The 20,451-nt window shown below is 41.4% G+C and overlaps 1 protein-coding gene across 2 annotated transcripts; it reads right to left on the bottom strand.

Moving 5' to 3' along the window:
• Window positions 1-1,501: 1,501 nt before the first annotated feature.
• On the bottom strand, window positions 1,502-16,672 carry NDE1 (nudE neurodevelopment protein 1). 2 transcript variants are annotated; one of them, XM_061992786.1, is made up of 9 exons: window positions 16,528-16,672; window positions 12,119-12,249; window positions 10,920-11,073; window positions 7,744-7,892; window positions 7,281-7,417; window positions 6,068-6,247; window positions 5,082-5,173; window positions 3,957-4,093; window positions 1,502-2,877 (listed from the first exon to the last, which is right to left on the bottom strand). In XM_061992786.1, exons 2-9 carry the CDS (start codon window positions 12,202-12,204, stop codon window positions 2,784-2,786), a joined length of 1,029 nt encoding a protein of 342 aa, XP_061848770.1. In that variant the 5' UTR covers window positions 12,205-12,249; window positions 16,528-16,672; the 3' UTR covers window positions 1,502-2,783. The 2 variants fall into 2 exon arrangements, with proteins under 2 accessions (XP_061848770.1, XP_061848771.1); XM_061992787.1 differs by having other exon boundaries at window positions 16,532-16,672.
• Window positions 16,673-20,451: the final 3,779 nt, after the last annotated feature.

Here is a 20,451-nt window from a genome sequence, read left to right as displayed (position 1 = left end):
GCCCACTCCTTGGACCTATGAGGACCCCCCACAAATCCACACAGCTCTAGCTCTTCAGACAGCAGTGTGGTCACACTGTGGCAGTAGAGAGCCACACACAGCAAAGCCAGAGGTAGAATTGCACTAAACCCGGTACAGACCTTACTGGACATCTTAGCTGGTACAGCAAGTGAACCTTAAGCAGTGTGATTGCAAGGAGAGCAAGTCATGCAAAAAACATCCATCTTAACAGCTAATGCAATCATCTTCTAAATCTAAGCATGTTCCAGAGGCACAAAGACCATGAACTGGAGATTTAAACTAGGTATTATTTAGCCAGCACGATCAGAACTCAAAGAATTATCTCTGCTCATGACGGAGTCAAGGAAGAGTTTATATAATCCATTGAGAGTGGCTAACATCACAAGCTGCCGAGGAGGGAGATTGGAAGCTATCAGATAAGACCTTTCATTTCTTTATCAGCCATGGATCCCAGCTCTGTAAATACAATCAGGAGCTGGGTGTTAAACACATCTTGTGAGCCTGCATGTATGGGAACTAGGAGATCAAGGAAGTCAGACTTCATATAGAATGGTCTTAAACATCCATGCTTGGAGCAGAACCGGTAAACTAAACATGGAGCCCTTCTAAAAGGAATTAATCCAGAAAATTCACATTCATAATGGTAGAGGTTGCTCCAATGCTTAGAGCACTGCCCTGTCACTTCACAAACTCAGGTTCCAGTCCCTGTCCTGCAAAGCTTGTGGCAAACTAGAAAGTCAAAGTTTCTTTAGTAACACCACAGAAAGTATCCTTTTGCAACAGGGCCAAATTGAAGTTGTTCTCCCCTCAAAACCTTCCTCTGTACCCTTACAGAGGTAACTGTTCTGGAGTAAACTACTTTGCCACTTCTCAATAGCATATGCACCCCTAATCTGTCTGACTGCATCTGCAGACACATTAGTAACATAAAAGTAAAATACATAATACTAGTATGGCCACAATCTTCCAATTTTCTACCTTACCTCAATGCTGTATATCTCAATTTGACTGCAAGCCAACTTGCTCATCAAGCAGGCAAATTCTGTCAAGATAAGGAAAATGCAACTTTTCTTGACTGAACCCTCCAGGACCCAGAGTTCACTAACTGTAGTCCAATATGTCAGCACAACTAACAAAGTAGCCCATGCATTTTTGCTCCTCACAGGTAAGGAAAGTGTCAGCTCCTAGTGTGAGAGGACAGGACAAAAATCCTGTTAAAACAGAGAGTTCAAGATTTTCAGAGCACAATGCCAAATACTAAGCACTGTAAATCCCAGAGCCTTCCTTAGCTATGTCAAGGTTTACATTCTTTAGGGTAGGAAATCATGAGAATTAAAGAGATGTAGGGAAATTTCTGCATATGATTCCACAAAGCAAATAATATCTCTTTCAGCTTCATTGATCAGAAACAGATGAGAAACTGGTAGTAAGCATAAACCATAGTGACAACTTGAAAAAACACTCAAAATCAACCAACAACTAGCATCTAAAATAAACTTTATTCTGCTCCCTGGATTAGTCAACTTCGTAGATGGCCTGAAAAAAATGGGAATGATCTGTAGTTACTTTCTACTCCAGAGAAACAGATGCATCAGTGGTTGTTTTCACAGCATTTTCTTCAAAAAAAAGCCCCACATACCTTCAACCTCATGTATGCATTCTTTTGTCCTGTAAGCTTTGCCCCACTCTCAAAAAAAACCCCATTAAAGTTGTTTAGTCAATTATTTTTGCAAGTACAGGCTTCCACAAGGTACATTAATACTGAGTGAATCTACCCCATTTAAAAAAAAAACCCTAAAATGCAGCAGTACTCTATAGGTGAAAAAAAGGATTTCAAAATAATTCTCTACTTATATACAATTGTCTAGAATAACAGACTTACCAGGTTAAAAAACATTTCTAAGTTAGTAACAGCTGAAAGCATATATTCTCATTTTTAAAATAAAACAAGAAAAAAAATCCCTAATAGCCAAGGCACGTGAGTAACGGGAGGTTTGGAAAGTACTAAACCCCACCTATTAACATGTTACAAATAGGAATTTAACCAGGTCTCTTGCTTCCTACAAGAGCTGGGCTTTACAGGCCACAATATGGCAAAAATAAAAGATGTCTGTAAGCTAAGTCAGCCCAAAGTCTCCTACCTTGCTGTTAGCTCTGCAATCTCCTGCATACACTTGGCATTTCTCACCTTTAGCCATCTTCTGTTCTTAAGGGCAAAGCACTGCTCATAAAACCATCTTACCACTAAAGAGGCAGGTTTCTGAGTAGCAAGATTCTGACCCAACACCCCACAAAGAGCTTCAAAACTGGGCCTGTCTCCACATAAGACTCCTCTAATTTAGATCACTGCAGCCCACCACACCAATGATACAAAGTCAGCACTAACAGAATTTAAGCCAGAATACCATCGTGCTGCATTAACAGCACCATTAAAGTTAAAGCCTGAGGTTGCAGATGGAATACTGTCTCTGTCGTAGGTGGAGGGACAATGGCTTTGATTGGCAGTGTCAAAAACAGCTTTCAAGGAGTCTTTTACAGTAGCTGATGTAGGAAGCAATTCTAACTCCTGCACTGCTAGGCAGCATTGCTTTACCACACCGCCTACAGAACATGGCAAGAGGCCAGACTGGGCAAGGCCATGCAGCTTCTTGTTGAGTTGTCATTGCCCTGAGAATGCTGCCCGATTGTTCATTGGTATTGTCTTTAAACCTAAAAGTTGAACATTTATTTTCTTTTCCTTTTCCAAAGACAGCCAAGGCTTTTCATAGCAGCATCTTGACAACATTTTGTGAAGAATGGCCCATTGGTCCCGGACTATTCGAAGGCCGTGTTCCGAAGTCGAGGCGTTTCACTAACCTGCAAATACAAAACACAAGTTAGTGCATTTGTTCCTCAGTGTTACCATCTCCAGAGTAACTAGTCACTTCAGAGAATGCCACTCACCTTGAGAAATCAACAGAACACCGCTCTGAGCACTAAGTGAGCCTGCTACTTAACTGGGTTGAGTATTCACTGTAACACAGGGCTCCGTTTCCCTCTGAGTACCGAGGAGCTATCTTTTACAGCTGTTGGAATTTCAGCTCTAGCATTACAGTAGTAGACGTATAATCAGTTGCATGAATACCTAAATGCACGGCCTTTGAGGCTTTCTTGAAGTTTTCATGAGGTTTCTCCCCTGGATGGGATAGCAAGTACAACGTGGAACACTCCTTCCACACAACTTTGAGCACTGGGTACCAGGACAAACCAGTATTCCTAGCAAAAGAGTCTAGCTGAAGAAGCCTATAGTATAGTTTGTTCCAGACATTTAATTTGCAGAGAATCTAAGGAATGTGCAGTACAGGATTGGTAAGGTTAAAGCAGAAGTTGAACTACAATTTGCGATGACTTGGCTGCTTTTCCTTCATTTGCTTATAAAAAGACAACCAGTTCAAGTGTGCAGATAAATTTATAACTCTGAAAGCTGCTCCTTGGAAACTTATTTTAGCAACTGTAAACCATTCTGACTGAACCTGATATTTGCCTTTTTTCCAGATCTCCAATAAATGAGAATCTTCACTGTGATAAAGGAAGTCCCTACGTGCCATAAGGTTCCCGAGACTTCACTCGTACAAGAACAGAAAGCATAAAACAAACTGAGTCAAAAAGCAAGAGCTCCTCTGTTGTACTTTGTCCCATTTAAACACTGGATTTATAATAAAATATATGTATCATTTCCTTTGTGGTTTTTAAAACCTGATTTCAGCTAATCTTTGAATTTCAGCAGCTAGTGATTCCAAATTTTAAACTGATCTGAAACATTCAAATCACAATCCTGGATAACTAAATTTCCTGTATCTTGAAAACAAATCTGTCTACCAAAACAAAGACTTAATAGTAAGCAGAACAGTACCAGTCCCTAAGTTATAACACCAGCAGCAGAGAACAGCACTCACCCTGTATCACATAGAGGCTGATGAGGACTCAGGCGTGTCTCCAGGACATCTCTGTTCATGTACATGGACACTGTGGTTCTGTTGGGAGACTGGTCATACACGAAGTTTCGGCAAGATGCAAGTTTGGACTCCAATGCCTAATGTAAACACAGATATGGCAAGTGTCATATCACCTTTCACTTTCACTAGATGGCACTGTGGCACACCAAAATGCCATTAAAAGTGTTTGTGGGTTTTTTTTTTCTTTTAGAATGACTTGTCTAGTAAAGGAAGCTGCTAAACCCCAATCCCACATCAGTTCTGAAGTTTTTATGAGATCAAGCCAGTCATCTCTCTAAAGCTGAATCTCTGCTTCTGTAGGGCAAGTTAAGGAACTAATGTTGTTCACCAGCAGGAATAGAAAGTCTTCAGCTTTCCCAGGAAGATTTTGAAATCTTTCTTACAGACATGACTTTTTAGATTACTAAATACCCATTTGAGCTATCTGCTTCCCTAGACACGTATTAAGTTGCATGTACTAGGTGGTACACTTGAGGAAACTGAGCCACAGATACTCTACTCTGCACAGATACTCTACACATGCTCTCATCCTAGATCACTCTGCCTTTGTCACTTGTTTCCTCTCAGCTATATCAGTTCTGCAACTAAGTTAATTGAAAATTCATACAAATAATTGCGCCAACACAGCACTGGAGCATAAGGAAAGAAAACAAAAGGTTAACTATTCCAGTATCAGCACTACCTTAAATGTTGAACTACAGTTTAACATGACACTAGGCCTTGTTTAGAAGGCTACTGGACTATTAAGGCAATCTTCACCAGAAGCCCTGCAGACAGCAGTCTGCTTTCTTCTCCACCTTTCATGGGAGCAGTTCCCTTCTGAATTTACTCCAATTTATTCCTTCTGCACGTGCCCCTTCAGAAATGTGTAGGAAAGCAGAGCAAGATCTGCGGAGGCTGGTCAGAAACATACAAAGTCCATACTGAACCTCAAGGCTATGCTCAGCTAAACTAGGGGCAAGATACTCTTTCCTGTCTCCCCTGAGCAACAGCACAAATGGTTCTGGCCGCAGTTTCAGACAGCTGTACCTTGCCAAGAGCACTGCCTAGCAGGTAATCACTCACCCCCACTTTTCGCAGCAAGTCTCCCACGATATTGAGTGCAGATATTCTTGCAGCAGGTGTGAGAGGTGTTGCACCATAACCATCCTCAAGACCTGTAGGGCAGGTTAAAGGAGAATACATTATTCGTTAGAGTGATTTTTTTATAATGCAGCTTTGACAAAGTCAGAAAACAGACTGACATACAGAGCAAAGGAAATACCAGTCTCTTCACCTTTTTGTATCTCACCTCCAGATCTTTCATATCCATTAGGAATATGAAGCACTGTCTCCCTGAGACAGTTCAAGTTACTCTGTCCTAAGCTAAAGTGTCCTGATAGGCTGTGGCTTGTGTTTCTAGAGATCGCTTTACCAGCCTATTCTGTATCTCTGTTGCTGCAGGGGAACCAGAGGGATGTGTCCTCAGAGAGGCCCATCATTTCTTATATTACTACAAGTCTCCAAATCCTGTCACTTTTACAGAAACATGATTTCCTCCACATAACACATCATTTTAGGTTACACGTACTAAATCCCACAATCAAACTTTACTCAGAGCTATAATGTCAAGTCCTCATAATTGAACAGTACAGCTCCCTGCACATGAACAGTTACACAAGTTTCTGGCTTTAAATAAGATGGGAGAATTAGTATTAGAGGTCTGAGACATTGAAATAACCAATGCTCATAGAAAATAAGTTAACTGATATTATTGACATGAAAGCAGAGATATAGTCCTTTAGTACAGACAACAGTTAGGGTGACTTAGTGTCCTGCTGTTCCAGAAGAAAAAGAAAGCCTCTCTGAAAGAACACCCATTCTCACAGGGAAGCCAATTAAAGTAACACAAGTGTTACTTGAATACTATGAATACTGAGACCATGGTGACTGGATTTTGGTATATTTAACTGAAAGTCTCAACTCTGTTCCCCTATTCCTTCTTTAGCCAGAAACTATAGTAAAAACAAGAGCCTGAAGTAATATTTCTGTGCTGGTTCCCTGTCAGTCACCTCTCCTAAATGTGGCTGGGGTGGGTGTGTTGATTCTGGGTGCCCGGTGCACCGAGGGAGTTGAAGGCACAGATAAAGATGCTTGAACTGCAGTGTCTGTTCTTTCTGTTTCGAGGGTAGGTCGCATTGGTGTTTTGGGTTTCTCCTGTTTCTGCTGCACTGCAAGCTCTTGTCGTAGATCTGTGAAGGAAGCAACACAAAGCAAGCCTTTGGAGTATGTATCCACCAAGACAAAAAACAGGTGAGAATGTTTTGCTCATAAGATTTTTTTCCCCCCCTTGCAGCAGTGAAGTAATTTACTGTTGTAAAGATTAAGGCATACGTTCAAAATCTGGACAATCACTAAAGACTTTTGTAGGGGGGTTGCTCAGTATGTTTTTGTAGTATTAGTTCATTTGCTATTATTTTACTTTAATTTCCATATTCTGCAACAAAGCTCCTTTGGAAGCAGGGAATTCATTCCTTTCAGAATGCTAAACACTGGCAAGCAGAGGTATATCAAGAAAGGCTAGGCAATCTGGCACATCTTGCCTAGGTTCCAGCTCCTCGACAGGTCAGGATCCTACCTATTGTACCCTTTTCTACACGAAGGAAAGCTGAGCTGAGGCCAGGTGGAAGCCACACCATTATCTAGCCAAGATAGAGGGAATACTTCAGTCCCACAGCCTGGCTGTAGCTTATGGAAAAAAACTCTACAGAAACCACAGAATCTGAGCAGAGCTTGAAAATAAAAGGTGTTTTTACAGCTCCACGATCTCTCTTTTCTCACCCAGCCTTACTGACAGATACCAAAAAGCTAGCACATGAGGCTATTCAAAGGTAACTAGAAGTCAGTCACGGCCCTCTAGTTTTACTGCCCCATTAGTGTTTCATGTACTCCACTTCTCACAGGGCAGGAAACAATGAGGTTAATGGTTACTAAAGCTGACCTTCATAGGTTACAGGAAGTCAGAACAGCACACACCCCAGCTATTCTTAATCCCTTAAAAGCCCTGAAGCACCACTACACATTATTTTGCTTTCGAGCTGCTCTAGAAAGAAGTCTAGAGTTCAATGAGTGGACAGAAATAGTCTTGAAGGTTCCTTGTTTGCTTCTACACTTCAGATAGCAGATTTCAAAGATGCAAACTCAAACACCAAGCTTCAAGAGGTATAGAGAAGACTGAACAGCTACAAACCAGGAGAGGAAAAAAAGATACAACTACTTTCTAACCTCTAGCTTCATCTTTCAGACGCTGCACAGACTCCAGAAGGTTTTCTTTCTCGTCCAGCTCACTCTCCAGAAAAGCATTTCTTTCAATAGCCTGGTTTAGACGCTGTTCAAAATCCTCCAGGGACATTATAGTGGCTCTGAAATAGAGTGCACAAGATGTCACTGCCAGATACTTCAAGCACATAGAGGAACTCCCTTCTCTCACAAGAAGAGGGAAAACACTGTATTTTTTTCTGGTCTGTTTTATCAGTATTTTTTATTTTAGCTTGTAAATGCAGTGGGGGAAGTGGAAGTGAAAAAAATTATTGGATTTCCCATCTGCCACAAACCTCTTCACCACAATCATCACTTAAGTGACTAGTTCAGAATGGTAGCACTAACAAGCACTGTACCACAAACAGTTCAGTGACACCAGGCTCACAGGACATAACAGAGGTAGAAAAAGCAATCACAGGAGGGTCACCTTTTTGCTCTTTCCAAGTCATCGTTTGCTTGCTCAAGTTCTCGAATGTATTTCTGAAGTTGATCTTTAACAGCTTTTGTCTGTGCCAAGTCATCTTCCAGTGCAGAGATTTGCCTGTATCCTTCTGAATGCTGCAATTCAATCTTTTCCTGATCAAAGGCAAACCAAACAGTATGTCAGGGACTTAGCAACGTACATTCGCTTTCTGTGGCACCATTTGAGCCTCTTTGAAGGAAGAAGCAGATGCTATGAAGATTTTTGAGAAGTGCCACCTTAGATAGGGTAAAATGCCAACAAAGCCAATTGCTCACATACTTCTGGGCTGCCAGCAGACAAGAGCTCTTCCTGTCACTCCTTATCAAAAAACGGTGTCAGGTAGCAATTCCCCAGCCATTCCTTGCTCTCCAGACAGCACAATTTCTGAGACCAAAGAGCTCAAGCAACATGCAAAGCAGGATGCAAGAGAAAACTCTTATTCTCAATTCTATTAACAAGTCAAGCAGTCCTTAGGAACCTAAATAACAAGTTAAAAAAAAAAAAATATAAGTGTGACACTGTCACACGTTGCTGTGGAACCAGCAGGATTCTCCATTGCCCCAGTGATTTTATTAGCCCAAAGCAGGTCCAGAGTCCTAGACCACAAAACATTTCAGATGCAGTTATGCACCATGCTTTGGATGTGAACCTAAACCAAATTCTGTCTCTATAGCACGTACACAAGGGTCCATTTAAGAGAAGCACAGGCAGGGATGAAAGCTCAGCCTCTCTCCTACACAGGGTGTTAGCTGCACACCATGCAACAGAGAAAGCTTCCCAGCACGTTGCCTACTGCAATGCTTCACACTCCACCACCTTGCTATCAGAACACTTCAACTTGCCAGAGATTTTTTTGAAATACCAAGGTCACTGTACAAGTAGCATTCCTAACATGCTCCCTCCATCCAGAATTTAAGTACAACGTTCTTAAAGTCACTGAAAACAAATCCATGCACTGAAACTGGAGAACCACTGCGTTTAGTCTAGCATGACTGATAATCTGAAGACAGCTATTTTAGTAGATGAAATGCATAGACAGGGAGGAGGGAAAGAGATATCCATTCAAAATGATTACAGTATAGTGCAACTGCTGTAACTCAAGATCTCTGAAGCACAGTTACATGCTGAATTTCAGAATTCTCTAGCTCCAAGAGGCAGATGCCTTTCAACTGGCTTTTCAGGACTCCCTAAGCAAACCTTCCAAAGCATTACTTCCATATATTTTTAGGTACTGTGAATTCTGTTTTCCGAGGGGGAGTAGCTAAACTCAAAGCCACAGCCTGTGTGGGCCTGGCAAAGTTCACTAGTGTTGACCTACATGCAGCCATCAACCCTTGATGGGCTCAGTTAACACTGTTGCTCAGTAATTTCATAAGTTTAATGCTTTGCTCTTGAATTGGTTCAGATAAAAGACCAGAAGTGCAAGGTTTGAGTCTTTGTTTCTAACCAATTGTAATAAACTATCAGCTGACCTGGCTATCAATAGAGTCTCTGTTCCTTCACTGCAGGCTGTCACTGCAGTTTGCAGGCTGCATGAATAGTCAATTGTTAAAAGGTTCATTTCAAGCAGAATATGTTTTAATAAATTGTTCCTCACAGTAGATAACTAATTTTCTAAAATGTTTATCCTCCACTTTTTGAGGTTGTATGTTGTGTCCTACTAGTTTCATTCTTAACTTCTTTGGCCAGTTCATTGTCCCAGCCTCTCTTCCCAACTCCTCTAAAGAAAACAGTCCACACATCCCTCAATCAAATGAGCTGCAGGTTTTATTTTTGTCAAACTTATCCCTTCTCCTCAAACTCATGGGCTTTCATGGGTTTATGTGGCTACATGGAACAGCAGACCAAAGCTCCATGCAACGTGCAGAGCATTTGATACTGTTAAGGTGCTAATACAACAAAACCAAGGATCAGTACAACGTAACAAATATTTTTGCTACCAAATAGAGATGGAGGGGGATCACCAAGTTGGTCCTAGAAGGACCAGACATCTGCCTGGAATGGAAAAGTATTTCTTAGGACAATAAATTTGGCCAACAGTTTAGACAAAAGGCATTACAAACCTGGATTAATCACTTATACAAATACCTTCATTCCCATTAACTCATTATTGCATCCAATTGAATAAAAGTGTAATTAAATCAATGTCTGCCTCCACAGATACTGACCCAGCCCTACAAAATACAGCATAGTGTTTATTGGGTGACTACATCACTCATCTTTAAACAAAAGGCCAACAAGATCAAATGTTCAAAAAGCACACCATTTTCCCAAGTTACCATTTTTTCCCAAGTTTAAGAAAACTTAATATTTCCTAAATGTGTCAACTAGCACAGGGGACTAATAGCATCTTTAAGGAGACTGAAATGAGTCAGACTCACCACTCTTCATACTTTAGAGAGCTTCATTATTTAAGTCTCTCTAGTAAGAAGTTCCATGCCAATAAGTTCATATCCCTTATGTTTTATAATTATGGAAGTCAAGGCTTTTCAGTTGGTTCTTAGTTTCACTGAAGGCTAATCAAGTGTAAAGAGGATAAATTATTTTTTTACCAAGTACAGATGGATTCAGTAACCAAATCCAAAACTGTTTTATGCCTCTCAGTCATACATGCTATACACCGCCTGCTGCTTTCCAGCTTAATTGGAATGCCAGATAAACACATAGGTATGTAAAAAGGGTTTAAAACTACAGAGCTTTCTTATGCAATGCAAGAACACAGCTAGAATGTTTGTACTTTGATTGTTTTGCAGTAGTATCTGTGTCTGCACAAAGCAAACAGCAAGAAAGCTGTGAACAAAAGCTGGAGGATGAAGGAAGGAATAGAACAGCAGCTCTATTACATTTGTGATTACTCTCCACTCCATAGCAAACAATTTTCTCCTGTCTCAAATCTGTCTTGGCAAATAGCCACAACCTCCAAAGAGGTGTTCAGGAACATGACCACAGTATCCAGCACTCTCAAAGCAGAAAACAGATTGGTATTTCTTAATTTTGAGATTTTTTTTTGCAGTTTCCTGTTCAGTTTCTTTGTAGTGCTGAAAGTCCCTGCCCACAAGGCAAGTTGAATCTGCACGTGCCTGTCTCATTCACCTTTGCACTTAGGATACCCAGATACTGCATGCATCATCCACTCTTACCTTAACTGACTCCAGTTCCATTCGCAGACGATTGTTTTCTGACAGGAGGTCTCTGTTTCTGGACTCAGTTTGCTGCAGCTGAGTCTCCAGTTCAGCTTCATACTCTCGACTTCCTTCTTGGAATTCACGCAGTTCTTCCTGTGTATTTTCAGCACTAGAGACCAATGACAGCAACAAAACTCATCATAATGAGCAAAGAAAAAAAAATCTCTTGGATACTCAAGGTAAAAAAAAAAGAGAATAAAGAAAATACTGCCCTTTCAGCAGAAGGTTCTATATCCTTTTCCAACATACATAAGCAACAGGAAGAGAGAACCGTAAGCAAATGTTGCCCCATCAAGCATGGAAAGTCACTCCACAGCAAAGTGGTAAACAAAAAAATCCCAAATAGGTAGAACAATCCCAAAGTCTGTCTTCACACTGTAGGTGTGGACTACACACAGAGTCTCTTGAGCTTGTATACTCTCCACTGCCACCTTTATATTTGACATTATCCAAATCAATTATTTATTTGGAAATACAAACCTAGTCATTTTCAACCATCCACAAAAAGTGAGAAAAATGAAGAAAAATTAATTCTTGTATTCTTAAGAAATTCTATTAAAATAAATCTCCAGCAAGTCAAAAAAAAGAGGCACTGACAGATCTGAGCACCCAGTCTAATAAAGGACCCATCAAAAACATTATCTCAAAAGTTTGGCACTTTTTTCTTTCCACCCTTTAGAGCAACACACTGAGCTGAAATGAAGAGCAAAGTACAACCACTCTCCAATACGGATCCTCCTCCATCTAAGTGTTGTCAAACCATTCTTGGTTCACACAGACATATCAAGAATGAAAAGCAGTAGCTCTCTTTCACCAATGGTGTAGACAATTCTTTCCCAGATAAGGTGCTGCAGTGAGTTACTTTTACCTAGGCTGCCCAAAGAATGCAGTCAGAGGCACAATTTCAGCACATACAATCCTACTCAAACCACAACAGGGACAACAATCAGCAGGGCCACAAGAGCACAGATTAACTGCTCAAAACAAGCAGAAAGGATTGGGCTGTTGTAGTTGATGTAGAAGCATTGCTGCTGCTACCATTCAAGGTGGTTCAGCTGTCTTGACTTTACTCTCCTGTGGTGCTATCTGTGTCTTTGCATGTAGTGCTGTGAGCCCTATGAAGAAACTTACAAGGAACAAAGCCACTGCCTTACCACTGCTTGTATTTCATGGCCAAGTCTTTCCAGTATCTGGTTTCCTCTTCCACTGAGCTGAAGTGATGTCCTTCTGAGTCTTCCATAATGAGTCCTCAAAGTTTTAAAACTCCCGTTTCATTCTTCTCCCTCTGGAAAATTAAAGGATCAAGCATAAGACTAACACACTGAGATACCTCAGCACTTTTTGCTGCAGAGCCATGCACCCTTCTCCCAGGAAGTCAATGCACACCCAGGGATAAAACTAAAGACCAGTCTTGACATGGGCTCTGTCATATATATATATATATATATAGATATAGATATATATATAGATATATATATATACACACACACACACACACATACACGACAAATGTGAAAGAATCAGTTCTCTTTCCCCAGTTCTCCCGAAGTTGCTGCATGCTTATGCCACATCCCAGCAGTGAAATACCTTCCCATGCACTGACTACATAGGCCAGAGCATCAAATCTCAAATTTTAGTTGCAGCTGTGCTGACACACACAGAACACAAGTGAAAGAGAAAAGAATCTCAGGCATAAGTTCAGCTCCAAAGCCAGTGTGATTGAGCTTGATTTCAACAACCCCAAAGACATTCATTGTGAAATTAAAGAAAAGGTACTCAAGATCCTAACTTCCTGTGTTAATATTTCCAGGAATACCTAAGCTTTTTATGGACATAACTGTTGGACATGTGAAAAATTGTTCCCTGAGTCAACAAAGACAAAGCCATTCAACTTAAAACCTGAAATATCACAAACTACAAAGAGCTGAGAGCCACAATATATCTGGATACATTGGAGCACCACAGAAATTCCCAGAGAAGTGAGGATAAAAGCTCCACAGATGTTTCAGTGGAATACCACCTAGTTGGACTAGCTATGCAGATAGATTGCAGCAATCCAGACCATCCAGCATAAAACCAGTCACAGGAAATAACCCTAAACAGGAATGAGAAGAGAAACATCAAAGAGCCACAAGGGAATCAACTTTTGGCCCAAAAAAACTTCTTTTGGCCCAAAAAAACTGCCAAAGCCTTCAAAGATCATTTAGCTGTCAGTCCTGCCTTCTACTCTTCTTTTTAATGACACTCAGAAAATGCTGGAGTAGACCCCCTGAGCAGTATATCATAGCCAAAGAAAATGTACATCCACTGTACATCTATTGAACTCAGAGGAAAAAAATTATACCTAAAACCTTTCTGTTCAGAAAATGACCCAGTTTAAGCAGAATTAACAGACATCTACCTAGGAACGCCACTGAGATAGAATGTAAGTAGTTCCTACCTCTGCTACAAACAACAATATCAAGTACTGGAAGTAGTCTGGACATCTAAAGTCCACTTTTTACATACCCAAGCAATGCTGCAAGGCAGAGGTGATTTGAGCAAAGAGTAAGCAGCTGTCACAGCTGAGTGGGCTGTGCCCACACACCTCCATGAACAGCATCAGCTACATACTCACAGAAGTTACACTATTATTTAGAAGGGGAGTTGGCAGGTGAGAGGAAAGGTACTAAGCTTTGGTTTTTATAATTCAGTTTCTTGACATAAAACATGAATTAGGCAAAACTACATGTCCTCCTTCTAATAATAAAACCACTGTGTGATGTGTTGACACCCTTTCAAGAAGTCTCAAGGCGGCTGCTCTTCTCCTACAGAAGGAAGGACTGGGAAAAGAGCAAAAGGAATGTGAGTAAAGAGCAGTGATTTTCCAAATAGTTGGCTTGCCCATCAAAAAGAAAAATCACAACCAAGCACAATTAACATTCTTGACCTAGGATAGTTTACAACACATCTCCTCTATTATTTGTAAGTGAACTGAAAGTGTCTTTGATGTTAACCAATAAGTCCTTCCACTCAAGGCACCCTGTACACATACACAAACCAATCCTTGCAGCACACTGTGAGGAACAATATTTTCTCTTTTACAGATGAGGGACAGTGAGGAAGGGTCAGACACAAATAAGCGATACAAGTACAATGAGAGACCAAGTAGGATCAGCATTACTGTAGTCAAACCATTCCAGAGAATAGCAAACAAAAGTGTCCCTTTTGATGGTTATTTCTCACCACTCAGACAACAGGAAGTTTCTATATTTCTTTAAGAACAGAGATTCCACACAGGATATGCCTGTTTTTGCTACACAAAATATATTTCAGAAGACTCCAAAGAGTAATTCTTCCAAAACAAGTGTTATAACAAATCCCATATCTGTGTTCAGAAAGTTAGACAAGACAAAGATGGAGTGTAGGACATCTTGCTCCCAAAAGCTTTCAAACGATGCTTTAGAACCAAGAGACACAGCTCCTGGGGCCTCAAAAGTTTGAGTATGCTCGTATCAGGCTCTCACTTGTGTTTTTACACTGCACTTTGGAAGGAATAAAAGGAAGCACTGATTTCCATTTTTTAAGATGGTATGACTGCATACAAAAGAACTTTCCCTAACCAAGCCAGAAGATTTATAAGAATCCCACAGATGCATAAAGATGCTGTCCTCTTCAATTTCTGTCTTTGTAAATGTGAGATTATGGACCCGTTCAGGATGTTACCCACTGAGAGTATGCTGTTTCTTTGCTGCCGTTACTAAATAGTACTTATAATTTAAAATTAATTATTAAACTGCAACTACATGAAAGGACTGTGGACCTATCTTTATTCCACATAGATGACACAACACAGCAGAGATTGTTTCACTACTCTCCAGTGCCACAGGCATACGTTTTTTGTCTGCAACACACAAGGGATATCTATTAGGTTTCCTGTACACCCATACTACAACTTAGCTCACAGGGATTTTCAAATTAATGAAGCAAGAAACAAACTGAAAAGAAAAATTCCAAGTTTTAGACAAAATAGTAAAGCTTTTTGATTTTCTGAGATTTGTTTTAAAACCCCAAACAACCTGACATAAATAATTCCCAACTGCCTGTAGAAGGGTTAGGGCTTCGACTTTTTGAGCCCCACTGCCTTCTCTCCCTGATTTTTAACAGCTTAGAGAAAGCACGCAAAATGCTGGAGAGTAATTAAGCCAATTAGGAAACCCTCATTGTCTGCCTCAATACAAAAGAAGGAGGGTAAAGGAGGCTTTAGCAATATTTTCTGAAACATTGGCAAATGGGGAAAAAGAAAGAAAGTCACAGTCTGTAGTACACGTACACGAGCTGCACCTTACTTGTTTCCACACACACAAAGCCGCAAGAGACATCTGTCCAGACTTTCTGCATGCAAGCAGCACAAGTGCTGGTCACAGGCATTACAAAACCTCTACATCATACAGGAAGTGGAAGCGTCCATGGGTGGGGAACAGACTTTTGCAAGGAGAAAAATACCTCAGCATAAATGGTGCAGAAAACAATGGCAGACAAGTAAGAGCAGAACTGCAAAATTCTTAAGGCAAAAAAAAAAATAATTCAGAAAGGCCACACACAAAATTACTAAAGGCACTTGAATTTCACCGAGTTCGCAAGGACTTCAACTTAGATTATACTTCAGAAAGAGGAGTCAGAACAATCCTTCATACTTAAAAAACAAACACAACCCATGAACAATGAAAGAACATTTTAGCTTGGTGAACAATGTTGGCCTGTCTTTACAGCGATGTCTGATGGTCTGAGTCAGAGAAATTGATATTGTAACAAAAAAAAAAAAGTAGTAAAACAGTACAGTACTACTGAATTATCCACAGCAGAGATGATAAAACTCCTATTAGACATTTTTTCCCTAACTGTAAATCAAAACAAAACCTCTCTTGGGTCCTGAGAAGTAGCTTTGCTCCTATGAAAATTATACTTTCTTTTCAAAGTCCCCTTATAAGGGCCTTCCTGTAACATAAGAGCCTATTTTCTTTTGTTTAAGCAATACAAAAGAAAACCACCCTAAGAGGGAAAGAAAAGGAAGAGGTCATCAGAGAGCCACGATTACTATAGAATCTCACAGCCAGCTCTGAAAAGGGTTATCTTCGCAGGGTCTTCTCTACCAACAGGCTTAATCCAGCAAAGCCCTCATCTTTTCAGACGCCAGCCTCACCCCAATAGTTTCGCGTTTCCAGTGATTCCTAGGGAAACTCTGCAAAGTTCTCTCTCCTCCAACGTCTGACCTTGATGCTTCCAGCTGCAAGCCAGGAAGAGGTCAGCCTAGACAGTGCTCTGTGCCTCGCAATTTCCATTCCGAGCACGAAGCCGGGAGGGAGTTAAGCCAGCGGGCACGGCTCCCACGCTCCCCTCACCACAAGCAACCGCGAGAGCAACTCCAGAAGTAGGAAATTATTCAGGCTCACAAGGAAAGATACGGGAATGCGCGAGGGGCCGCGGACCGGTGAAGCCCCAGCCTCGTCTCCCCTCGCCTTCCCAACCCTGCCCCTGTTCTCGCCACTGGATCAGAGACACCAAGAGGAGCTGACACCAGTACCTGCCTTCCTCCCCTCCACCTGCGGCCAGGGCGCTCCGGCGGCGAGGAAAAACCCGGTGCAGCGCCTGCCCTGCAGCCCACCCGCCAGGCAGCGTTCGTCGTCACCGCCGAGCTCCGCACCGGCAGCCGCCGCTCGCCGGGTCGCGTCGGGTCGGGTCGGCTCGAGCTCGGCCACCCCATTGGCTGCCGGTCACGTGCGGCGGGGGCTCCGCCAATCAGCGCGGCCAGGATGAGCCTACTGGCAGGTTTGGAAAGTTTCGTTACTTTCAAAAGGCGCTGAGGGCGGACCCGGCTCCCGGCCACGCTAAATGAAGCCTTTCATCAGTGTTCTGGTGAGCTACAGTGGGCACCAGGCTGCCTCTTCTAAGATGTTAACGGGATAAATCAGCATTCGCGCCCATGCTATGATTTTAAACACACTTTCCCTTTACGATGTTCTTAAAGAGGAAAAGCTTTACATCAAGTTGTATTCTTTCCTCTTCCAAAGGTCTCTTCTGAAAGAGCAAGCAGTGAAAGAGTGACTGTAACTAATGCCAGTGCAACGTTTTCAGACTGAAGTCCTATTTTCGCAACCAAGGAGCAGGCTGCTGTGTCGCTGAAGCCTGTCTCACAAGGGCAAAGCAGTGTATGAAACATCAGCCGCTCGCACTCATCTACATCTTGGCATGATGTCATCATCCCAGAAAAGGAGCCGCGAGCATCCGCTGAGGAAAGGAGCTGCTCACAGACAATGGGACACAGCCACAGCGCAATGCAGACAATAAATTACTTGCCATGCCCTCACCACACAGGATCCCTAGGAAGGGGACCGAGGTATGCAGGCAGGCGCTTTCTCAAGTGCCCTAAGGTGTGTTCCTACCCAACACTGTACACAAACACTTGGTCATCAGGCGTGCCTGGCATTTGTTTCCTGGGTCAAAACAAAAACACATATTATCACAGATGTGTAGATATGCTCCAGCCTACATACATATGGCCACATGTCACCGAGTATCACTTCACACCCCTGCAGCATGTTTTACAAACTGCTGGGTGACAGGCACTCACATGCAAGGGCTCCAATCCCAGTTTCATTTACTTCTGTGATGCCATACCAGGCCCACAGCAGACTCTGGTCCTGAAAAGACTTAACTGTCTAAATTGGGAGTGTGCCTCTACCAAAGAATTTGTAGAACAAGGCTGGGACTGTAACAAAGAGATGCTTTTCTGTAGGAATATTCCACTAAAATAAATAGCTCAGATAATTTTAGCTGAAAAAGGTGAGCAAAACCATTTCAGGTCAGGTGCTCAGCAAAGTAGTTCCATTTTAAGATTAGATGTTCAGCAGAAGTAAATGGAGACAAGCTATTACAGAATATGAATAGAAAACTATTTTAAAAATTGGGTTAACATCAATTTGCAGCTGTGTCATGACTCAAGAATGTTTTTATTATGAGAGTAGTTACACAAAATAAACCACATACTATCGTAGCACATCCAGAGTAATTAAAAAAAATCATCCACTCTTCACCAGTTTGAGACAAAGGACATTTTAACTCTTAAATCTTTGAGGACAGCGTGAGTACACAGAGGATATCAAAGCTACACCTGAGTATTTTTAACAGTTCTCAGACTGAAATACTTGTAAAACATAGCAAAAAAATCTCAGATTTCAGATGAAGCTCTTAGCTGCTCATGTAATTCTGAAACAGTGCAACAGCACCCTCACAAATGCCAGAGGCACTACTGTACACAAACAACAAATATATATATATTTAAGTTACTATAATTACTACCACTGCCTTGTTTGCAAGAAGGAGAACATTTATCTGTTTTAAAATCATCAAAGGAGAAGAAGAAATTACTTTATGCATTTCTTTTCAGTTTGCTGACGAACAAATAGCAGATTTTTGTGGTGCTAGGATTCATGTGCTGGTTATTTTAAATGAGAATGCCACACTGGTTCTTCCATGAAAGGTAACTGAGCAAAAATATATACACTTTGAGTTCTGGCAAGGTTGCAACACCTTATCTTTTGGCAGTAAGCTTCTTATGGGGAAAAAAACAACAAAAAAATGCTGCAAGAATTAATAAGTCACCAGAGAACTACTCACTCTATGGATGGAACCGGAACTGCTTGGCAACTGTAATTACAGCCTACTAAAACTGAACTTTTCATCTGGAGTGTTATGTCAAGTTCTGGGCTGCCCAGCTCAAGAGGGACAGGGAACTGCTGGAGAGAGTCCAGCACAGGGCCACCAAGATGATCAGGGGACTTGAAGATCTTTCATACGAGGAAAGGCTGCGGGAACTGGGGCTGTTTAGTCCGGAGGAGACTGAGAGGGGATCTCATTAATATTTACAAATACCTAAAGGGTGGGTGTCAGGAGGTTGGGGCAGCACTTTTTTCTGTTATATCTAGTGAGAGGACAAGGGGTCATGGTGAGAAGCTGGAACTCAAAAAGCTGCTTGTAAACACACAAAAAACTATTTTACTGTTGAGGTGAGGGAGCCATGGCACAGGCTGCCCAGTGTGGAGGCTCCTTCCTTGGAGGTCTTCAAAACCTGCCTGCACATGTTCCTGTGTGACCTGATCTAGGTGGACCTGCTTTACCGGGGCATTGGACTAGATGGTCTCTAAAGGTCCCTTCCAACTCCCACCATTCTATGAGAAATGGATTACTGATACCCGTAACAAGATGTAACAAACATATTTATTAAAGTATCATATGGAAATACGTCTGTCACTGAAGAGCACGTATTTTACATCAATTAAATCTATTTGTGTCTCTTTAAAGATGTTACATAATTCTCTGCAGTCTGCATATGCAAAACTGGATTTGCATATGCTTAAGCAAGAGACATTCTCATTACTTTAAAGCCCTTCTGATATCTTAAACTGACAAATTTTTAATGAAGCTGTCAAATGCTTATTAATAGCACTGACTTGTTAAGCAAAGCAAAAACATAAAGCTACTCAAGGCTTTGACACACAGCAGCAGGTCACTCTGAGTGCACCATGGCAGCAGGGACAGGACTAGGTGTAGATATGAACACTATCACTAAGAAGACTCTTACCCTGTTGGTGACTGCTACCAATTAAGCAAAGGTGAAAGTAAAACAGCTTAGCCTAATACCGTGATATCACTTATAATCAAAACATATCGAGTCAACAAAAAGTGGACCCCCACCCTGCCCTGTCACTAACCCCTCTCTTTGAGGGGCTCAGCTACCTGCATGCCAAGGAGCAAGCACAACCTTGGATGATACAGATTTACTGCATGACTGTGGCCCAGACTTCTAAAGAAATGTTAAATTTTGACACACAACTGTGTCTGGAGAAAGACAAGAAAAATAAAATTACAAATAGAGGCAGAGTGATTGAGACAAGTGAGGACTATTAGTAGCACAAGGATTCAAGAGGGAACATATAATTGTGGAAATCTATAAAATCCAAAAGGGAATAAACCCCTCAGTTATCTCCTGTGGGTCACACACACCAACAGACCCAGTGAACGACCAGCTATTAAAACTGAGATAGCAGTGAAGACCCACCCTTTTCCTTATGCTTGTTTGGCCAGCAGATTTCAGGTGTTTTAATCAGGGGACAGAAACCATGCTAATACCTAAACCAGGGGCTTGTTTGAAGCTTGCTCTTTTTTTTTTTTTTTGTTAGCCAGTAATTGCTTTATATTTTTAAGCTGCTTGTATGTTACTTGATGAATTTCTTTACACACAATAACGATACCCAAAGCTACGCAGACGATAGTACAGAGAAGTCAGACACTTCTGTTAAAAATAAACTGTTTTCTGAACAAAATTGAGTGTTGCCCTCAAGATTAGCACTATATACTGCCTTCAAGACCTCTTATGTCCATCCCTGGCAACCTATCAAGATTCTTGTGTGTGCGTGTGTAAGAAATGGTTCAAGTGAAAGCTTAAATT

Source organism: Colius striatus, chromosome 3, assembly GCF_028858725.1.
Source record: "Colius striatus isolate bColStr4 chromosome 3, bColStr4.1.hap1, whole genome shotgun sequence".
NCBI lineage: Eukaryota > Metazoa > Chordata > Aves > Coliiformes > Coliidae > Colius > Colius striatus.
The sequence above is the reverse complement of the archived record's forward strand: the minus strand, read 5'-3'. Positions and strand labels throughout refer to the sequence as shown.